Source organism: Hippocampus zosterae, chromosome 18, assembly GCF_025434085.1.
Source record: "Hippocampus zosterae strain Florida chromosome 18, ASM2543408v3, whole genome shotgun sequence".
Lineage (NCBI taxonomy): Eukaryota > Metazoa > Chordata > Actinopteri > Syngnathiformes > Syngnathidae > Hippocampus > Hippocampus zosterae.
In genome coordinates, this window is record NC_067468.1 from 16,058,061 (window position 1) to 16,079,717 (window position 21,657).

General features: G+C 44.9%; 1 protein-coding gene across 1 annotated transcript in view; it reads left to right on the forward strand.

Moving 5' to 3' along the window:
• Positions 1-18,306, forward strand: part of LOC127591184 (WD repeat-containing protein 7-like) — a 34,854-nt gene extending 16,548 nt beyond the window's left edge. Inside the window, 9 exon segments of the mRNA XM_052051066.1 lie at positions 1,937-2,050; positions 7,068-7,295; positions 10,935-11,121; positions 14,217-14,334; positions 14,582-14,731; positions 14,797-14,879; positions 14,965-15,064; positions 16,152-16,256; positions 16,417-18,306. Of these exon segments, the coding sequence (XP_051907026.1) occupies positions 1,937-2,050; positions 7,068-7,295; positions 10,935-11,121; positions 14,217-14,334; positions 14,582-14,731; positions 14,797-14,879; positions 14,965-15,064; positions 16,152-16,256; positions 16,417-16,620 (1,289 nt within the window). The 3' untranslated portion in view covers positions 16,621-18,306.
• The last annotated feature ends 3,351 nt before the right edge of the window (positions 18,307-21,657 follow it).

Consider the following 21,657-nt stretch of genomic DNA (forward strand, 5'->3'; position numbering starts at 1 on the left):
GCTTCTGGCAAAATACGGAATGGAAGCCCAGGAGAGGTGGCGCAGGGCAAGTAGTTAACCTCAAATAACCACCAGTCATCCCGCTCACTTCATTAACTCGTTTCATGCCAAAATGTAAAAATATGTTGGCAAAAACACCGATTATTTAGTGCCATCATTTCGTGGGAATGATTTCACTATGATAAATTACCACAAGATGGCAGGTGGGGCTTTGATCGGATCTTGGGCATGGGTGCGATCTGGTGATCCGAAGTTGCGTGCAGGACGCCACCAGAGAGAACATAGATGGATACCATCAGCTAACTCTACAACAGAGCTTATTCAAATCAAAAAACGATGACAAAGTCCCATCGTCAACCTTAACGAACACGTTACGCAAAATCGCCTCCATTCTTCACAGCTCCACGCTCATGCACACATGCAATTGGGCCCTTTGAACTCACTGTGTGTGCCAGCTGTTTCTTTGATCACTGAATAGTAACCACCATGCCGTTTTCTGTTGCGATATTTCGCATCTGTCCCCCAATTTTCTTCACCTACTGCTTTTGGTGTTTATCCTTTTGTCCTCCTTGTGTGTGTGTTGATATGAAGTTCAGTAGTTCTAGGAGTCACGGTATCAATAAAATGAACGCAGATCACCAAATAGCCCCGATTGCCAGACTAAAGTGGAATCGGCCCGCTATGATTTTACAGAAAAGAGGAAGTATGTGTTTTGAATCGAGGAAGAGAGAGCAACAGACACAATGGAGTAGGAGGAAAAGGTGCGTGAGGTTAACAAGGCATGCTGGGAGCTATGTGTCATGGCTGACATGACAAGCTTGACCTTGGAGCAGGCAGGAATACCTTCTTTTCCCTCTCCCTTCCCCATCCATCCTAACCCCCCCCCCCCCCCCCCCACCTTCAGTCCTCCATTCTACAATGCCCACCCCACCCCACCTCTTCTTTCTCCCGCAGCGGGGTTCAACTCTTTCATTCTCCAGCAGCTGACTTATAGATCACAGGCCTGGTTGGATGCGTTTTGTAACGATGTGAAAAGCAATGGTGTGGAAGTCCCAGTGGCAAGCGGGTCTGTATATCAGATGGATTAAATTCTCTTGCCGAAAAATACAACGGCAGCTGAATTTCTTTTCGTAGACCCCCCAATAAGTGCCATTTTTAAAAATTATCAGAACATCGCTTACCATAGGACCACGTATCACAGTCACTCTTGTGCTGCAGTAGGCCAATGCGGAGACATTTTACAGATTGACCGAAACATTAAAAACAACAACAACAGCAATCACTTTCCTTCTATTTCACAATTTTGCAAGACTTTCTGTTTGTCCAGCACATGAAATTCCCAATAATGAAATAGTTCTTCCTCAGAACCCGGTGCTATTGTAATGTTGTTACAGGCCTTGTCTCATGCGCTCACTTTGAATGTGTTGTTTTCAATTGGGCCGAGATAACACAATTTTGCTGTATAATTTTTCTAATGATTTCTCATTAGATGTTGCGTTTGTGTCATTCTGCTCAAATGAACACAGAGAGCAACGATGAGTGTTTTCTAGCACGCAGTGTTTCGAGTGCCCATGTGGATTTCTTTAATGAATCTGTTTAACCAGAGATTAGCCCAGCATCGGTTCAATTACCTTTTGTCACTCCATTCATTAGGGAATAATCATTCATTAGGCCTGGCTAATGAAAAGCACTGTTAATTGGCAATGGAGCGATAAGACTTTAATGAAGGCACTAAGTGTATCCTGTTTGTTGGAACAGGTGTGTGTTTCTATTAATTCCCCTGATAACGGAGAGGTCCAATAAACCTTTATTAGCTACTTCACCGGGAAAATCGGAATCAATGTGAAACCTGTTGTGATGAGAACACTAACGGCTACGCAAACCCCGTGAAAGTTCGGACCCGTGCATTTTAATTAAGTGTGCTTCTATCTTTTAGCCGGCGCATCCACCGAACCCTCGACTGCGGCTCCGCCACCTCCTGAAGCGCAACCAATTGAGGCCAAGGCTCCCGAGGAGGAAATGGACGTCACTGATGATGACATTACTGCAGGTATTCCAATTGCTGATTATTCACTTTTAAATTTCGACACATGTAACTTTACACAAATGTCCAGTTGTCTTATGACGTTTAAATATTTTTGCCGACGTCATACATCCAACCTTATTAACTTATTTTTTAAAAAATGATTTGACACCTTTAGCCTCCCAGCTCCCTTCCTTCCTACTTTCCTCCCCATCCTTCTCCCAGAACAATCAATATTCTATACGTCGCTAAGAATTTGTCATTTCACACTGGCCATGTTTATATATTTTTTGCCCTCTATTGACAGCAGTATTTTTCATTTTCTGTGCAGCATTAAATCTTTAAAATCATACAAACACCAAGTATCCACCAAAACAGGGAAAGGGGGAATCCTATGCGAGATGCCCCACCCCCCTCATACACAAACGCACAAGCCAGTATTATGTAATTATATTTACTGGTTTTGGGAGGCATTCTGTGTTCATGACAAGAACCCATTAATTCTTCCGCACGCTAAACAAGGAACATGACTGAAAAAAATGTTGCCTTTTCTTTTCTGAACTCAACTTTTGGTTTTCCTGTTTCCATCTCTCAACCCCGGCGTTTGCGGCGGCGCAGCAGATAGAGGTCAGAGGTGAAAGGTCAGGCTGACCCTCACCTCTCGGTGTCATTAGCTCAGTTGTGATTCGGTTAGCCGAAACGCTAGCCTCCCCTGCTAATCTAATATCTGTGCCTGGAGGTTGTTTGGGTCAGCTCACATTTCTCTTCGGCACAGATTGAATCTGCGCAGAGATGAATGTTCGCGGCGGTGACTCTAAACCTTCTTGATTGTTTCCGATGATTGAGTTTGCGCTGTTTTTTTTACACATTGAGGGACACCTGCAAAGGTGCGGCGTAAATTTAAGATGATTAGTAATAAAAATATGATTGGGGCAATAACTTTGTGGCATAGGACCACGGCGGTTTGTAAATTTTTTCAAAAGTGCATTTGTATTTTCTTGGGGTGTCTTGATGTGATATTAAAATGTGGCTTGGATCGGCAAAACCGTAAGTTTAACGATGATAAATCTGGATTTATGACGCGGATGGATTTCTTGAATCGGGGAATCGCTTCAATTATACTTCTCGGACAAATTATAAAAGGCTAAAGAGATTCTTTAAAAAAACACATCATGCCACAATCCAACGCAACGTCCGATCCGCCTCTTCCCATCATCCTTGAGCTTTCTCATGAGCGCAGATTCTTGTCTGTCAGTCCGAAGACAATAAAATGCATTTAACCTTTAGACCGACTTAGACAGGGTCGAAGGGCAATAACCACTTTAGGATTTCCAATTGTTTTTTTCCTTTATCGTCTTAATTGTGTTTTCAATTATTTCTCAAGCTTCCATGTCCCCTGACATTCACTTTAAGGACGCAGTGCATCCTTGACCACCACAGAATTCCACGGCGCAAGCACACTCGCGTTGAAAGGAATTCTTCCTCCATTGTACTTTTCCACGGTCCACTCTGTCTACCGTTGGCTTTCTCCTTCTACATGCTTTCGTTCTCACATCAGTTTCCTGCTGATATTGATCCCCTTCCCTCGGTCCCGAGTGATCAAGTTTTACCAGCCTCCTATTGATTACCAATAGATGCAAAGCCACGCTGCAGGATTGTAGGTTGATACGCTTGTTTGCATGAGTTCCCCAAAAAAGGTTTTAGCGTTTCTTATTTTTCAAATTTTCTGACCGCAGGTACAGTATGCGCAACATTACGACAATATTTTTCATTCCCCCTACTTGAGCATTCATCTTATTGAAGTTGAGGGCTTTGTCTCTCCCAGTGTTTCCAAGATCTCAGTTGTCAGGGGCTCTATGCACAGCTCGGAACCCGCGATGTTGACTAATATGTTGCATCCTAAGTATAGGACCAGCCAAACTATGAATAAAAAGTCTGAAGTTTAGTCCCAAAAATGTTTCCCACTCTCGAGCCGCTTCGACTACTCGTGCCGGCCTTTCCTGAATTTCCCTCCGTCCGTCCATCCATCCATCAATCAATTCCTAGCCCTGTCTCGCTCATTATTCTCTGTCCGTCTGACCTTTAAAAGATATTTTTAGATTAAATCATTTTCTTACGGATAATGTTATTTAGCCAGATAGCTCCCCCCCCCCCCTCCACCTTCATTCCAATCCGTCGACGATTTAGCCAAACGTAGGCAAGTGGAGAGGAGAGTTTGCTCGTGCCCCTCTTTACTTTATTGGGTTACGTTTGGGAGCAGGTTGACCAACAAATAAGATTTAGATACAATGTCATTATAATAGATCTTTCGGTCGTGAAGGAAGGGGATCGATGGCCTTCAAAAATCAATCATTCTGTCCGCACGGGCCGAGAGACCGCAGGTAGGATGAGATTCAGCCAACAACTGTCTGCAGACATCTCATTCCACCTAGAAAGTTCAGAGCACCTGCCAGTCTTTAATAAATTTAAAAAAAAAGCTTTTACATGATCAAAAATGGCTACCAATGGCCCAACTGTAAAGTTGAAAGTTTGGAGTCTCATTGATCCATCCATCCATCCATACTTTTTTTTTTTTAGCGCGGGAACTCTGACTCGCATAAGTTTAATCAAACCACACTGCTGGTTAAGTCATGTCTTCTTCACTCAAGATATATTCTAATCAAATGCCTATTTAAACGTTTTTCTCACACTACCATCACTTTTTTTTTTTTTTTTTTTGCCTTTCTGTAAATTGTAACTTTTTTTGTGTGATTTTGGTTGGAAGTCCATCTGTAATTCTGTTATCTACTGGCCCATTCTGGCCCAGGGAACGGATGCCATCTCTAATCCATTTATCAGAGCCAGCCGCTGGGCCTTCTTCCAAATGACAGCTGGCCTTTTGGCAATCTCATTATAAAGAGCACCAGGATATAGTATGAAAATATGGGGGAAGGGGGGCTTTGAGGGGCTGAAAAATGGAGTAACTTACAAACCTCGGACTCACCCATGTGAACCGATGGGGAACAGCCTTGAGATGGCCATTTTAATTTCTTTAAAATCTTTCTTATTTTGACCTCTTGGTGTTTATCTTTTTTCTGTCTTAAACCCGTAATATTGTGAAATGCCCCCCCCCCCCCCCCCCGACATTTAGATGAATATACTGGCTTGTAATTAAGGTCAACTTCTCATAATTACCCTATCAATATGGTCCACGTAAAAATGGTTGACCAACATTGTGTGCAGCATTTGTTTCAACCTAACAGCAGATGAACATTTGACATATGACATTCGCTTTTCGATTCATAACCCTTTTTCTTTTTAATAATCCCAGGAGCCACGATGGATTCATCATCCATCCACCGCATAGATCTTTTTTTTTTGCACAAGTCACAGTTGTACCTCCATCCAAATCAAATGTGTGTTTTATATCCATACTTCAACCGTCAACATCAATACAGTATATAAATATTACAGAAGCTGTGTCAAAAAATGAAATATGATGCATTGTATTATATGTATCGCCAATAATATGGTTGCCTTTGCTGGCTTGGGAGATTTGGGCGTGATAGACTCCCCTGTGACCAATCGTAAGTGATTGTTGCTTCAGGCTTGCACTGCAGGATATTTGTCATGATCCTCGGACTCCATTTTTTGTTTCCAATCTTTCGTATTTTATGTCTGCAATGTAAAATGCTTTTTTTTTATTTTCATAAAGACAGGAGGTTGCTTTCGGCTCCACTCTGGAAATTAAATCCGATGTGCTGTAAAAATGTATTTTTCCCCCCAGTTAGAAAAAAATATGCATAAGCTACTGTATATCATAAATAATTGCAGAGCCTTTAGAAATTCATAATATGATTCTGACTTAGGAGTCATGTTAAATAATGACCAGAATATCAGGTTGCATTAACAAATCTAGGAAGGCCAACGGCAAGACGGCGCAGTGGCTCCCTCTCTCTCTCTTTTGTATGTTCATCTTACAACGTCCTCCTGCAAGTGTGGGAAGGAGGGTGGAGTGTGGGTGGGTGTGGTCAGCAGGCGCTTTGTTCCCTGCCATATAAATCAGTCAGAGTGATTTGCTCACTCACCCAAAGACAGAGAAAATCAGAAATAAAAATCTGACGGCTTGATGGTAATAGGAAATTGCATCCTCTCTTTTCTCTTGCTCGCACACACCTACACACAAACGCGTGCACACAATTTATACGTTGCCCTTATTGGGCTTGTGTGCTTTTTTTTAAACCACGTGTATAAGGAGCTCGCATCTCCTACTGTGATTTTGCCACACATGCAATTTTCACGAGTCTGCTGCCATAGTTCCCCGCAGCGCAGGTTCCGTTATGTATTGTACACACATACACACCAGCTTCTTTTTAACACTTAAATCGGCAGAATTGGCAAGAAGTGTGTCCTATCGCACGTGTCCAAAAAGCCGAAAGACTCTTCGAGTGGCTGTGTATGTCTGCACTGTAACAAGAGGCTTTCATTCATTCATTCATTCATTCATCTTCCGTACCGCTTGATCCTCACTAGGGTCGCGGGGGGTGCTGGAGCCCATCCCGGCCGTCTCCGGGCATTAGGCGGGGGACACCCTGAATCGGTTGCCAGCCAATCGCAGGGCACACAGAGACGAACACCCATCCACGCCCACACTCACACCTAGGGACAATTTAGAGTGTTCAATCAGCCTGCCATGCATATTTTTGGAATGTGGGAGGAAACCGGAGCACCCGGAGAAAACCCACACAGGCCCGGGGAGAACATGCAAACTCCACACAGGGAGGCCGGAGCTGGAATCGAACCCGGTACCTCTGCACTGTGAAGCCGACGTGCTAACCACTGGACTACCGGGCCGCCCAAGAGGCCCTCAGTTGAACAATAAAGATGTATGCCCGCATTTGTTTGGGTGTAAATAACGGCCAAGCCCCGACAATAGAAGCACCGTCTGCCTTTTGTTGCTATCAGCTTCATGGCGAGGCGTTATTTTGAACACATTTCATAGCGAGAAGGATGAAATCGACTTAAAGTAACGCATCCAACAATTCTCTTTGTCTGTGTGTGCAAGGCTGCCTCTCGAACCTTCCGCCGAATGCCAAGAAAATCTCCAATTCGTACGAGGAGCGCCGCAAACAGGCCACCGCCATCGTGTTGCTGGGCGTCATCGGGGCGGAGTTTGGGGCTGAGATTGAACCTCCAAAAGGCGCCGCACGTACTCGGGCCGGCGGCCAGGTCCCCGAAGGCTTTGGACCAACGAGTGGCGGTTCTTCAAACTATTCCCTGGCTCGACACACATGTAAGTCACCGAGAGCACAAACGTTATTCGTGTCGGGATGAACCGTCGCAAAATTATGCCTTTGAACGTGACTGTTTTCATAGAGCTGTTGGATTTATCAATTGCAAGTTTAGCTGCTGTTTGGAGGGATTTTTTTATCAAGTTGGAAAAACGATGTGAGCTGCTGCGCTGAAAACTTGTTCCAGTGATAAATTGTGCAGCGATTCAGTTAGACAGCAGTAGACACGTCTAAACGGCTGATTGCTTCTTCTGCTGACATTTTGCAGAACCTGGACACTTCTAAACCTAATTTCAGGGTTAAGTGCATCATTGTTTCATACCGTACCACAACATTGTACCGCAATCCGTGTCGTGAGGCAGGTTGAACTTTGAGCATCTCCTTTGGTACAATACAATCACAGTCATGGGGGTAAAAAAAAAAAAAAAAAATCACAGATGGATTAAAGGTGAGGGGGGAGAGTTGAGATTGATTTTAATCTGCCAAGCTTGACTCTTTAAAGAGCTTGCCGCGAAATCCAACACACACACACACACACACACACACACACCAATTCTCTGATTGATCGGAGCCTGTGCCACACGGAGCCGACAGCACTTGAGCCTCAGCGGGCATCAAACCCGCGCTAAGCAGAGCCGTTCTTCCGTTCTGCTTCTCCTGAGCTCTGATTGGTTGTCTCTGGGGGCATCCACCCGGAGACGGTGCCTGTCTGCTCACTGATAGGCTTAATCCACGGTGAGTTGAACACACGAGGTGTAGCTCACCTGAATGGTCTCCAGCCCCCCCCCCCTAAAAATCTCATACATCAGTACTATACTGAGCTTTTCGCTATGACGCGGTCTTTTAACTGCGACTCCGGTTCAATTGTTTTGGTCGACTCGTCTTCCTTAGGTTGAGAAAGAAAGTCTGCAACTGGAGGAATCCGCTTAGGCGTGACGGTCAAATATTGTTTCTACATTTTCATTCCGGTCGGTCTCCTCGGTGGTTTTGGGCTCATTCGATCAGTCCGTCCTACGGCCTCTTCCCATCCAGTCAATTGTATTTCTCTCTGCGTCCACCGCGTCTCGTAACTTCACCTGTCTCTGTCATGAAATTGAAAGATGGATTGGTGTTGTTGGCATACAGTGCTGCGCGTGCGTGATAAATGAGAGCCGTCTACCCGGAGAGAAGGTGGCGACAGTAATCGTCATATGGCAGCGTATGGATTTATGTTTTCATGTGCCGAGAGTGTAGAGGATGGTTGGGGGGGGGATTGAGCCTGGGCTGGAAGGAATGACGGACAGATGATGACAAAGGAAGGGTTGGACGGGGGGGTGAAAGAGACAAACTGTCCGTCGTGCTCTCTCTCCGGACAATTATCTGCGTCGTAAATGTCAAAATACTGCAAGTCCCAGCAGGGGTCCATTCATCATGAATGCTGGCATTTTGAAACATTCATTAGAGCTGATTGGAAATTGAGTTTGTTTTTTTCTTTTGTTGTTGTTGGGTTTCTTGTGTACAGTACCGCGGACAAAAACAGTATTTACAAAATGCCATGAGAAAATTTCACATTATTTGCGATATTGTTGCACAAAACCGAAATTCAATTTCTTCAAACACTTCAAACACGTCATTCTTGTATACGCTCAGAAACGTTTGACAGTGAGGCTTTATGCATGAATCGTGAGACGAGACAAGACCGTCACTCTTTGCAGTCACTCTGATCGAGCCTTTTATCCGCTAAGTCCTTAACATTGATTTGCCTTCACGACAGTAGCAGACGGAAACGGGAACGGCGGCGGCGGGGGAAAGAAAGTAACAAGCGTGTTGGCCCAATAAATTAAAATGTACCAATCTGTTGCCGTTTCACGTTCTCTTCCACCTTCACTCCTTCCTTCTTCCCTTTGTCCGCTTCCTCCGACCAAAGTCCTGCTCTAATTACCCGGCGGGTGTTAATGTGACATGTTTACTACTCTAACGAACAGCCCATTATGGCCGACTGATGCTTTGTCAATAGATATCGAGTCATTTGAATCTAGAGCCTTCCTTTAAATAAAGATGTCCACCAAGAGGAATGGACCTCGGTGGTGAGACTACTCTCACTTTTTCTTCACTGACGTTCGGAGAAAAGCTGCAGTTGAGTCTCCAGCCATCTTGAATAGTCTATAAACACACACCAAAAAAAGGCTACAAAGTCGAATTTGGCTCAAACTTTCAACAGGTAAAAAGTACACGCACTTACATAAAATAGACCCGCCCACAATCTCCACCTTCATCAATCGCATCATGACATCTTGACACGTGTTGTAGGTTATTTTTTTTTTGGGGGGGGTGGGGGGGGGGTTTCTTCGTTTGAGAAGAGAATCCGCATACATATTCACATGAGAGGTTTGATGTTGACCAGTGATCTTCTACCCCATGACCTTCACATCACACTCCTCCCCCAAAGGCCTCCCACGCAGTCACCCATCCAGTGTATATATTAAATATATCCATCCATTTTCCGAACCACGTGATCCTCACTAGGGTCGCGGGGGGTGCTGGAGCCCATCCCAGCCGTCTTCGGGCAGTAGGCAGGGGACACCCTGAATCAGTTGCCAGCCAATCGCAGGGCACACAGAGACGAACAACAATCCACACCCACACTCACACCCAGGGACAATTTAGAGCGTCCAATCAGCCTGCCATGCATGTTTTTGGAATGTGGGAGGAAACCGGAGCACCCGGAGAAAACCCACGCAGGCCCGGCCGGGGAGAACATGCAAACTCCACATAGGGAGGCCGCAGCTGGAATCGAACCCGGTACCTCTGCACTGTGAAGCTGACGTGCTAACCACTGGACTACCAGGCCGCTATATTAAATATATATCTCTGATTATAGCCTTATGTGAAACGAATCGCTCTCTGGAGTTCAAATTGATTAGCTGTCAGAAGCAGGAGTTGCAATTAACTCGGCAAATGCGCATTTGCATATTTTACACACGCACGACAAGGGCGTTCCGCAAATTCGCTTGTCGTGGAACGAGCGTATTAGTTTTGATTGCATTGTTTCACATTGATTGAATTGTGTATGAAAAGACAAGTTAGTAGCTGCCATGAAAACACGTCCTTGTTATTTGCCTTCAAGAATACAAATACATTTATGAGATCGATCCATAAAAAGAAAAATGTTGAGAGAAATGCAAAATATCACCTTGTATAATGTAGAACTCTTCACGTTGAATATGTCATTTCTTTTTTTTTGTTGAATGTTGTAGGTTCTGGTGTTTGAGCTGCCTTGTTTTGCCGAGGCTCTGAATTCCTCTGGGCGAGATGTACTGGTAGTCGGTCACCTGGGAGATAGGGGGGGAGGGCAACGTTTTTGAGGGTTGGGGGATATTTTTTTTGGGAACCTTAATGGTCAGCGGGTCCCCACAGAGGCTGGCTCAAATGTCAGATCAGCTATGAAATGACCTCCCAGCTCACTCGGTTGCTTCCTCCTCTGTGAGCATGTTGTGCCCCCGTTTTTCTTCCATTTTTCAATTATGAAATGTTAATTTTATTGCAGGATTCTCGGCCGCCGAAACACAACCGTATGCCGTATGCCGATACGAATAGAAGTCATATACGATCGCATTTGATTCCCTGGCGAAATAGTCATTCTTAGTGTTTGACTGTCTCAGGTAAGGCCCTGACCTTCCTGCTACTGCAGCCCCCCAGCCCAAAGTTGCCACCGCACAGCACGATCCGTCGCACCGCCATCGATCTGATCGGCCGAGGCTTCACCGTGTGGGAGCCGTACATGGACGTGTCTGCCGTGCTTATGGGGCTGCTGGAACTCTGTGCTGATGCCGAGAAGCAGCTGGCCAAGTGAGTTCCTTCCTGAAATTTCCCATGATCACTTTTGGATCAAGTTCATTTGTTCTCCGAGTTTACCAAACTGGGGAAAATCCGTTTTTAATCCATGAATTTTGAGTTTTGCTCTCCAAAGTGCTTTATATTTATATGAAGAATTGAATTGCGCTGATTCTAATTTGTTTTGTGTTGTGGTATCGTACTTCATAATATTGTGAAAAGCTGCACAACCGACGCGGCGCGGCACTTGAGCAACAAGGAGCCGACACGAAAAACGTAGATGGAGACTTTCATTAGATTGCAGGCATTTACCGTGATGTTTCATCGTCTGCATTGCACTGACATGTCAGCCATTTTCGGCCTTCATCCGTCTTCGTTAAATGACCGCTTCCTAAAATGAGGCGCGTGTTTTCTAGGAAACCTTTCCCGAGGCTGGCATTCATCGGTTGTTGTGCAAATATGCCGACTCAACAGATGTGAGTCTGTAAAGTACGATTTCGGGATTTTTGTGGGTGCCGAGAGATGATTGGGTAGAGAGGATGTCAATCATACGAGCAGCCAATGTATCGTTTAAGTCATTTTTTCTTCTGATACTCTGGCCCCCTCCTACAGCAATTAAAGAAAAAATAAATATCTCAGGGGGCGGCCCGGTAGTCCAGTGGTTAGCACGTCGGCTTCACAGTGCAGAGGTACCGGGTTCGATTCCAGCTCCGGCCTCCCTGTGTGGAGTTTGCATGTTCTCCCCGGGCCTGCGTGGGATTTCTCCGGGTGCTCCGGTTTCCTCCCACATTCCAAAAACATGCGTGGCAGGCTGATTGAACACTCTAAATTGTCCCTAGGTGTGAGTGTGAGTGCGAATGGTTGTTCGTCTCTGTGTGCCCTGCGATTGGCTGGCGACCGATTCAGGGTGTCCCCCGCATACTGCCCGGAGACGGCTGGGATGGGCTCCAGCACCCCCCGCGACCCTAGTGAGGATCAAGCGGTACGGAAGATGAATGAATGAATGAATAAATATCTCAGGAAAAATATGCACACAACTTGCAGTCCAACATATCTATTTGATTGTGGATAAACAGACATCCACTCCTCCACTTGCTTTTTTGTGGATTCTGTGGCCCTGTTTTAATTCCTCACACCATTGGCGCAGTTGAAGAAGGGAAGGGAGAAGGCAGCATACGAGGAGTTGAATGTGTAACGGGCTGAAAGGAAGTGCGAGCGCACACAGAAGCTAGTATTTCCATGCAGCTGAATCGCAGCGAGGCTCTTTGTCCCTGTTGCACACTACTAGTCATCAATACACTCCTTACAGAGCGCCTTGTGTGAGTCTGCGAGTGAAAGTGATAATCCTTTTTTCAATTTGTACAGAATGGGGAAGAGCCCCCGTTGTGGAAGACTCGCACACATTTTAGACATTTTCAATACCAGAACACTTGTCGACAGACCACCGCGTTACCTGCTGCGTTCATTTCTTTATCCCCCTCCCAAAAAAGGAAATGATAAGGAAAAAAAAAACACTCTGGTAAGACCAGCAACTTGAAACTAACGCACAAAGAGAAAACCTAAGGCACAAGGTCGCATTTAAAAATGGCATGAATTATGTAAAAAAAAAAATTGCATTGGGGTAGTTTGATGCCAAATGAAAACGAAATCTGGTTCCATTCATGTTTTTTGAATTGATGCGAGACAAATCAATTGGTCGCTCAGCTGCCTTCTGCTCCATGTTTAGTTGGCCGTTTCGGGCTTTTTTTTTTTTTTTTTTTTTTTTTTTTTAAGGTATTAAAAAAAAATGCGCACGTCGTTACGCTCCAAAATTATTTGACCCTCTAATTTCACGCCACCGGAAAGCCCACCGGCCTGTACTTTGCTCAGAAAGTCAAACGTTTAACCTGTCAAGTCAGCGGGGGGGGGGTTGATTTCTGGTTGCAATGACTCAAACAATGTGACTGATGTTATTAGCTGCTTCCTCACACATAACAATCAATATCCCCCTTTTATCATCGTGTGTGTGTGGGTGTGTGTGTGTGGGCCCTAACGATAATTCCGATTATTTCATTACATGTCCTTAATGTTGGTCATTAACCTCATTGGTTTTCAGTTCAATTAGCTCCCTGCACCTCGTGCCTTATATCAACATTGTGACTGTTTCCAATTACAGCCGACACTATAAATGAAATTAAACATTTCAGCATGGCTGATTTATGGCGAACTTATTACCCACCTTAATCTCTGGCTGTGATCTGTAATCAGGGGAGATGAATCGTTCAAGTCACCACCCCTTCTCTGACTCCCTCGCTTCCCTTTTGCGCTCTTTCTCTCCTCCCTGACTCACTCGTTTGTTAACAAGGCCTTGCTCCCCCCTCCTTTTGCCTTTCCCCCCCCCCCTCTGTCACTCACATACGCTTGGAGAAATGAGGGGCCAGCTGTTTGTGTGTGTGTGCGTGCGTGTGTGATTCCTGTTGCATTGTGGGAGTCCATTATGCCGTTTTCTGGTGAATGGCTGCCATTGACTCAGCCTTGACATTATAAGCTGCCCGCTAATCTCTTCACTTCATATATTTGTAAATCTCTCTCTCTCTCTCACACTCTCATTCACTCTCTCTCTCTCTCACACACACACTCTCTTGCTTACTGTCTGATTTAATTGAAAAAAAATATGAGGCATAAAAAAATTGCTTCACCTGCCCTACTGAATTTCGCTGAGCGTCATTTATACACGTTTTTTTTTTTTCAATATTTGCTGTCCAGCCTGGTCCCTGTTCACCATAAATATCGATAGTCAAGTAAAAATATACTGTTTGGAAAAAAAAAATGTTCCGTTTCTGTTTCCAGAACGCATTGCGTGGTGCAATGTATTATGAATTCATTCGAACTTTTATTCATTCAGTAACAAGGGCATTGCCTTAAAAAAAAAAAAAGATGCTGTAAACGGTTAGCGCACATAAAGGTGAATAAAATCAGCAAACATCCACCATTTGATCCATAATCGGCCAAGAGATCAGGATCTCCCCCCCCCCCCCCCCATCTTCGCTGTCTGAATGAAGGTGGAAAAATAATCTGTTCGGCTCTTACAATTTCATTGTAGAGGAGTTCTCTTCCTCTCTCGTCTGCAGCATTACCATGGGTTTGCCGCTCAACCCACCGGCAGATTCGGCGCGCTCTGCTCGACACGCCCTCTCGCTTATTGCGACTGCCCGGCCGCCAGCCTTCATCACCACCATTGCGAGAGAGGTGAGACCAAATGAATTCTCAGTAGTGCCTGAAGATTTTGACAGAGATGTATTTCCAATCGAACCTCGATTAATGAATTTAAGTGGCTTGCTTATGCCTGTTTGTAACCTGAAATACCATAAACTAAGCTCACGTTTCCCCATTGAAAAGAATGGCAATCAAGGAAATTGTCCAGACGCCATGCGTGTTCACCTCGGCATAGAAATATATTTTCCGAAAAACAAATGCGTTGATATTATTTCCGCAGGTCCATCGATACAACGCAGCCCAGGCCAACTCTCAGTCACAGCAGAACGTTCACACCACCACTCTAGCCCGAGCCAAGACTGAAATATTGAGAGTGATTGACATCCTGATCGAGAAGATGCCTGGAGATGTTGTAGACTTGCTCGTTGAGGTAATCAATATTAACAAGAATCGCATGCATCTCCTCCTCCCCATCTCACATGATTGTCTCCTAAGGTGATGGATATCATCATGTACTGCATCGAAGGATCGCTGGTCAAGAAGAAAGGGTTGCAAGAGTGTTTTCCTGCTATTTGCAAGTAAGTGACGAGGGAATAAAGAAACTCCGAAACATTTGTTTCACTCTCATGTTCTCAATGTTTCATTATTGGGCAACCGCTTCAGATTCTACATGGTGGGTTACTGCGACCGCAGTCACCGCATTGCTGTCGGCGCTCGACAAGGTTCGGTGGCCCTCTATGATGTACGCACTGGAAAATGCCAGGTATGGAAATGGCAATCCCCTCCCTTCACCCAAATCTTGGAAAAAAATGCCGTCATGCTTCCATGGTTACAACTTCTTCTCTGACATCTAAGGGCAAAGAAAGAGAAATTGCACCAACGAGTTATTGACTTTTATTGACTTTCTGTTGACTTTTATTGACTTTTATTGACTTTTATTGACTTTTATTGACCTTCTGTTTATGTGGCCCGTTTTCATTTTTGTCTCTTATTGGAAGCCGGCTGTGTTGTACAAGTCGCGGTGCACGCAGATGGCAGTGATCATTTTGTCTTACATTGTTTCTCCACTGGAATTGTGCATCCATTTGTTTTGACAACACATAAAAAGCGCTGAGGGGATGAAGTAATGGAAAAGAGGGATGGTGATGTTGACTGAAATACGGCAATGGAAACCGAAGACTGAAGCGAAAAAATTGAGGGGGAAAAATGCGATTAAGAGGGTTTGAAAAGACTGAGTTTGGCTTGGAAGGCTGGAAAAAAAATTCACCGAACGCAACCGGGATCTAATATAAGGCCGAGAAGATTTTCATTTCATCGCGGTATTACATTTTTCTTCTCTACAACCACATATGGGCGATAATTTGGGGGTCTTGGGCGCCCAAGGCGACGTGCCTTAATCTCATCGAGTGGCGCGCGTTTCTAATCCCAGACGCAGGCCGTGTCGGGATGGAGATTTCTGCGATGGCCGTTATTGTGTTACACACCTTTCATCTGTCGGGACACTTTATTTGGTTAGCCACGATGCCGCGTAGCGTTATTTCGCCTCGCCAGTTCTGCCGGCCAATGGCAGCACACTGCCCCCTCACCTGATGGAATTATCTCGCTCAAAGCAAAACACTTAGTGTCAAGAAAAAGCCCGGCGATTTTCTGCTTTGTCGCAATGAAATTTTCAACAAGCGCCACCGTTTGTTCTTTGTCCTATCTTCAGTCACACAAAATAGAATTTATCGGCGGGTGAATTGAAGGCGAAATGATTGAGATACTTTCAAGTATGCGATGCCCAAGTGGCTCTCTTCCGAATATAATAATTTCCTTTTCGTAACTGTGACTTTCTCTCCATTTGTGCCTAGAATATCCACGGTCATAAGGGTCCGATCACAGCAGTGTCGTTTGCCCCCGACGGCCGTTACCTGGCAACCTACTCCAACGCTGACAGTCACATCTCCTTCTGGCAGGTGAAAAAGCATGCGCCCGTTACTTTTTCACATGACTCTATTCAATGGCCAATAAGTGATCAATGACCACCCGGAATGGGTGGAGCTCCATGTTAGGGATTACAAAGAGTAGTAAAGAATATTCTTTTGTGGGGGGTTGCGGGGAATTGTCCCGATCCAGATGAACACCAGTCTGCTGGGAAGCATCGGCATGTTGAATTCAGCCCCTCAGCTACGCTGCATTAAGACCTACCAGGTCCCCCCCGTGCAGCCGGCATCTCCCGGCTCCCAGAACCACTTGAAGCTGGCCCGCCTTATCTGGACCTCCAACCGTAATGTCATCCTGATGGCGCATGATGGCAAGGAGCACCGCTTCATGGTTTAAAAGGGGATTGGCATCAACGTGGAGCTTCGAGGTTTTTTTGCGGTGAGCCCAACGGCGAAAAACCTAATCGGGACTCTCGGTTTTATTTTTCAAAATCATGTAGAATGAGGCTCGGATTTGAAGGCTTAAAAGCAAGCGCTCCGTTTTAAATAGAAATTATCGGAAGATTTACAGGTTTATGTGTGTGTGTGTGTGTGTGTGTGTGTGTGTGTGTGTGTGTGTGTGTGTGTGTGTATGAGTGTTTTATCTCCCACAGTGATGCTCATGAATGAATTCACCTGCTAATTTATTTATTGGCTGAAAAACAAGGCTAACGCTCTGATGTATGTTCATGTTGTTTTAGTAATTTAGAACTTCTAGTCATTCCTAATGATTTGCTCGGTTTTTGTTTTTTCCTCCTTCGTCATAGTTGGAGTCAGGAGTGGTCCATGCATTCCCCCCGCCCCCCCTCTTTTCTATTTATTTGATGTCAGCCTGTATGACGCTAGCAAATTAGCTGTTATTCATTGTAACACTCAATGAAGTCCCAACGTGTACAGTATTAATATCCGATATTACATATCATGCCGTCTCGTATGAATCTTGCACGTCTTATTTGTTTCTCGTGGTGTATGTGACTGGCTGAATCCCCCGCGTGGGAACGACTTCCTCCGGTCATCCGTGTTCAAAGAAACGTACCCATTTGACGACAGATTTACGATCGCAAGAGCCTCTCGCCATGTCTCCCATCAGTCACCAATGTAGCTTTTTGCACACGACATTGCAACCGAAACATGAAATTGATACAGTGGAAAAACAAATGTGATGATTTTGGTTTTTTTTGTTTTTTTTTGTGCAAATTATCGTTACCGTCTGGACCTTTCTGCTTTGTGACGTGTTGCTTCATGCATTGTTTTATGGAGAAAGACGTCGATATTTGCGTGGATACGATCTATTTCTAAAGTGATTGGGCCTGTGAGTGCATTTGAACTGTGATCTCATTTAGGCAGTAAGAATTTATTTACTTTGGGAAAAGATTTCTGGTGGCGTTTACCAGTTCCACCTCCACTCTCGCGACCCTCCTTGGTTTTCCACCCTCTGTTTTCAGTCAAGTTTTCCCGTGGTGGTGTCAGCAGAAAGCTTCTAACACTGATACACACCTGTAAACAACAAGTGTCAAAGCTTTTCACAAGTTTCTTGTCGGTTTCGATGGAAAAAAAAAAAAAAAAAGAAAAAGAAAATCCAGTATCTTATCAGACTGCTCTTGAAACTTCCTCGCAAGTACAGTGGCGACAAAAAGTGTGCATACAGCTTTTTTGATTGTTTTGTGATGAATTTAAAAAAAAAAGAGAAAGAGAGAGACTGGGTGCGCCGGGGAGGGGTGGGGGGGTCTGGTTAATCTGACTCATAACCTGTACAGCTAAATAGAGACGCAGAAATGTTCCTTTTTTTGGGGGGGGTGTACAATTTTTGGGGTTTACAATCTGGCATTTGAACAGGGGTGTGCAGACTTTTTCTATCCATCTAATTCCAGAGGCCATTGAGATCCTCATCATGGTTTTTCTCCAGCATACTCAAAGCTTTGGAAAAAAACTTTTCCTTTTTCCTTTTTTTTTTTTTTTTCGTCTTTGGGGACAGAAGGTGAGAAAACGCAGGCGAAGAGGAAGAGCTGAAGAGTAAGTAACAAGTGAGGAGGATCAGTCATCCCCCCCCAAAAAAAAAAAAAAAGTGGAAACATTTCATGATGGAGGAAGTGAACCGAAGTGGCCTCACGGTGGCATGATGCAACGTGGTAGAAGCCTTCCGGTTGGCATCATGTGACATCACATCACCTTATTTCCACTCAACTGGATTACAATGGCAAATGTTGACAAAGGCGACGTACATTTTCCATCCATTTTCCCAATTTTTTTTTTCTCTGTGCCGTCGCATCCTCGTCTTCAAATCAATTGTCAGGGGACCAAAAAAAAAAAAAAGGCCATTACCAAAACATGTCTCTCTCATTCCCTTTTTCAAACGAGTTCTGGTAGAATGCAGTCAATTTCAATCGGCTCCACTCAAGAAATTTTTAAATATTCAGTTTTAGTAACTCTGCCTTAGTTGCCGGAAGACAAAAACGTACTCGTTCTGGAGCGTTGTATGATTATCCCGTAGCGGTGTGTGTGTGTGTGAATGCGCAGCGTGTTGTGCTGATGTGGAGTCGTGCTAGTAACTTGCGCGTATCGTGCTTGCATGCGGCCTCTCTGAAACGCAGTTTGAATCCACCGTGTATCAAATCGTTGTGTCGTGGTAAGCTGTGTTCTTGTTTTCACCGTGTGACTAATAAAGATGGAACGGCGACAGACTTGTTTTTGCATCACTTATATCCTTCCGAGATGCGACGATTTATTTTATTTGATTCTTTTTATTTTTTTTACTCTGGACTAATGACGTGTCCATTGTTTTTTTTTGGGGGGGGTTCTCCATTTTAAAGAAATACTTCTCTATGTTAGCCCAGCAATCGGCGTTTGTTTTGAAACACTTCTGATACTCAATTTGAATGAATATCAAGTTTTATAAAGGATCGTCGGAGATAGGCACTCAGAAATAACGACAAGACACTTCTGGCTACCAACAATAGGCACTTTATTGGTCCCACACAGAAATGATAACACAGTTCAAACAAGTTGTATGAAGCTAAAGAACTCTTACCGTGTGCCAGTAGGGTGGAGAGCCAACATCCTCAGCAGAGTGAGCTTCGATACTCGCTGGGCGTTCGTACGGTAACCCATAGCGGACTCTGCTGAAGTAGCATCGCTCCCCTCCTTTTATCCTCTAAAGTGTGTGCATCGGGAGGGGTGAGTGGCCATTCTCATCCCTTCCTACGCCACACTGTTTGTTGTGTAACCAAGTGGCACAGACTTGTGATCATTTACTTGCAATTATTCCAAAGCAGGTTCAAGAGTTTATCTCACTTATAATCATTTAAAAGCATTCCAAAGGGTTTATCTTATTTGTAATCATTTACTTGCAATTATTCCAAAGCAGGTTCAAGAGTTTACCTCTGAGAAGACATACATTGGTTAAAGAAAACATCACAAAATATCTGAATATACCAGCGTTCAATAGCATGCTTTAAGTAACGGCTGCATTATTGTATTTTCCAGAGGTTTTCCAAAATAAATCTCTCGTGAAAAATGACTGGGGGAAAATAAATAAAACACAAACCCCGATGAGTTAGCCTCGCTATCCATGCGTGCGCAGGCAAGTGTCAACGTGTATTGATTAGTGCACGGGTGTATCTGCTCCGTCACGCAGGCCTTCGATGAACAACACAAAAGTGAGTGTAGACAAGATGTCGGACTCTTGACTATAAAGGGTGTTAAATGAAAAAGGTCGCGGGGTCAGCGTTCCTCATCACACCATCGCGTCTTCCACTGCTGAGAAGATTTCGCCCGTGATCGGCAAGCGCTCGATGACCTTTTGTTCCGCCGCCAAGCCCCGAACCTTTCGGCACTCTCAAGAAAGAATTTGCGGGAGCTTGAACTTCTCTCGCGGGACTCAAAACAAGCTTTTGGGTTGTAATCCAAAAGATGAGTTGCTTCAGTGTGTGTCTTTTTCAGTTATTGGCGTTCCCAAAGTTTCAGCCTTCCAAATTGTTTTTTGTTTTGTTTTGTGGAGATAAAAAGATTAACAAAGGATATCCTGCTAATCGATACTATATCTTACAAAATATTGATGCCCTGCCAGGATTTTGATGGGTAACGTTTGTTTGTGGAACACAGATTTGTGTTGTGAAAAATATTTCCATATGAGACAAAATTATTCTTAGGACTGCCGCTAAAGTAAGCTCTTCTGAAGTAGGATTTGAGTTTATAACCCGTTTATAACTCATTTATAACAACGCCAAACCAAAAAAAAATAAGAATCCGTTCCCATTTGAAGAACAAACATGAAGACCTTTACTAATCTGCCATTCTCGGCGCCTCCTGACCCATCTCAACATGGCAGCCGGTTGTCTTTAATCCTGAGAAAGAAATCCGCGCATACTTAAACGTGAGACAAAGTACTCGTGTGTCAACATTTAAAACGAATGCGAAAGAAAGTCGATGTTAAGTGCCCGCGCGAGAAGCAGATCAAAAGGGAGACCATATGTGTGTTTAGCGCCGACAAGCTCGGGAGTTTGTTCCTCAAGTTGGTGAGGAGGAAGAGAAAGTGGAGCGCCAGGAAGAACAGAGGAGCGAAGTGGAGCGGGGTGGGCTTTAGATTTCGATTAGTTAAGAGCAGAGCGGCTGTGATTCTGCTCAGCTGGAAAGCAAAAGTATCGACGCGGAGTCAGAGAGCCTCTTGCTTCCCTCCCCCTGTAGTCCCTCAGGTGGGCATTAAAACCGATCCGAGCGATGGAGGATGGACGGGCGGATACCCCACACACCCCCGAGACACCCCCGGCCGCAGCTTTGATTCGCCGAGGTTTCTCACGTCAACTGCCAAAGACGACGGGGGGCCGCGGCCTTCTTTTAAAACCACCGCGCCGTCCAAAATTAATCGTCCCCGCTTTACTTTTCAATTATCAATCGGTGTGTTGAGCCCACGCTGCAGTTTACCGTGGGCTTAACGTTACTAACAGCGTTTAAGGTTCTGGAGTTTGCTGGGTCTGCGGGGTGGGGGGGATGACGCTTCGGAAGACTCTCGGGCGCTCCTTCCGTTGTCATGATCATGGCCTGCGAGACCAGGTCGGGTGAGCGCGACAGTGTTGTGGGGCGGGGGAGCTTTACCCCTTTTTTGAACTGCCTTCCCTGACACACCTTCTTATACCCCCTGGGGGGGCAGGTCCGTGACCCGGGACCTGCTCATTATACATCGGTACATACTGTACAAAATGGGGCCGAAGATACCCCCCCCCCAGTTGTGTTTTTTTTACATCAATTATTTTAAGTCGGGGCGGCCCGGTAGCCCAGTGGTTAGCACGTCGGCTACACAGTACAGAGGTACCGGGTTCGATTCCAGCTCCGGCCTCCCTGTGTGGAGTTTGCATGTTCTCCCCAGGCCTGCGTGGGTTTTCTCCGGGTGCTCCGGTTT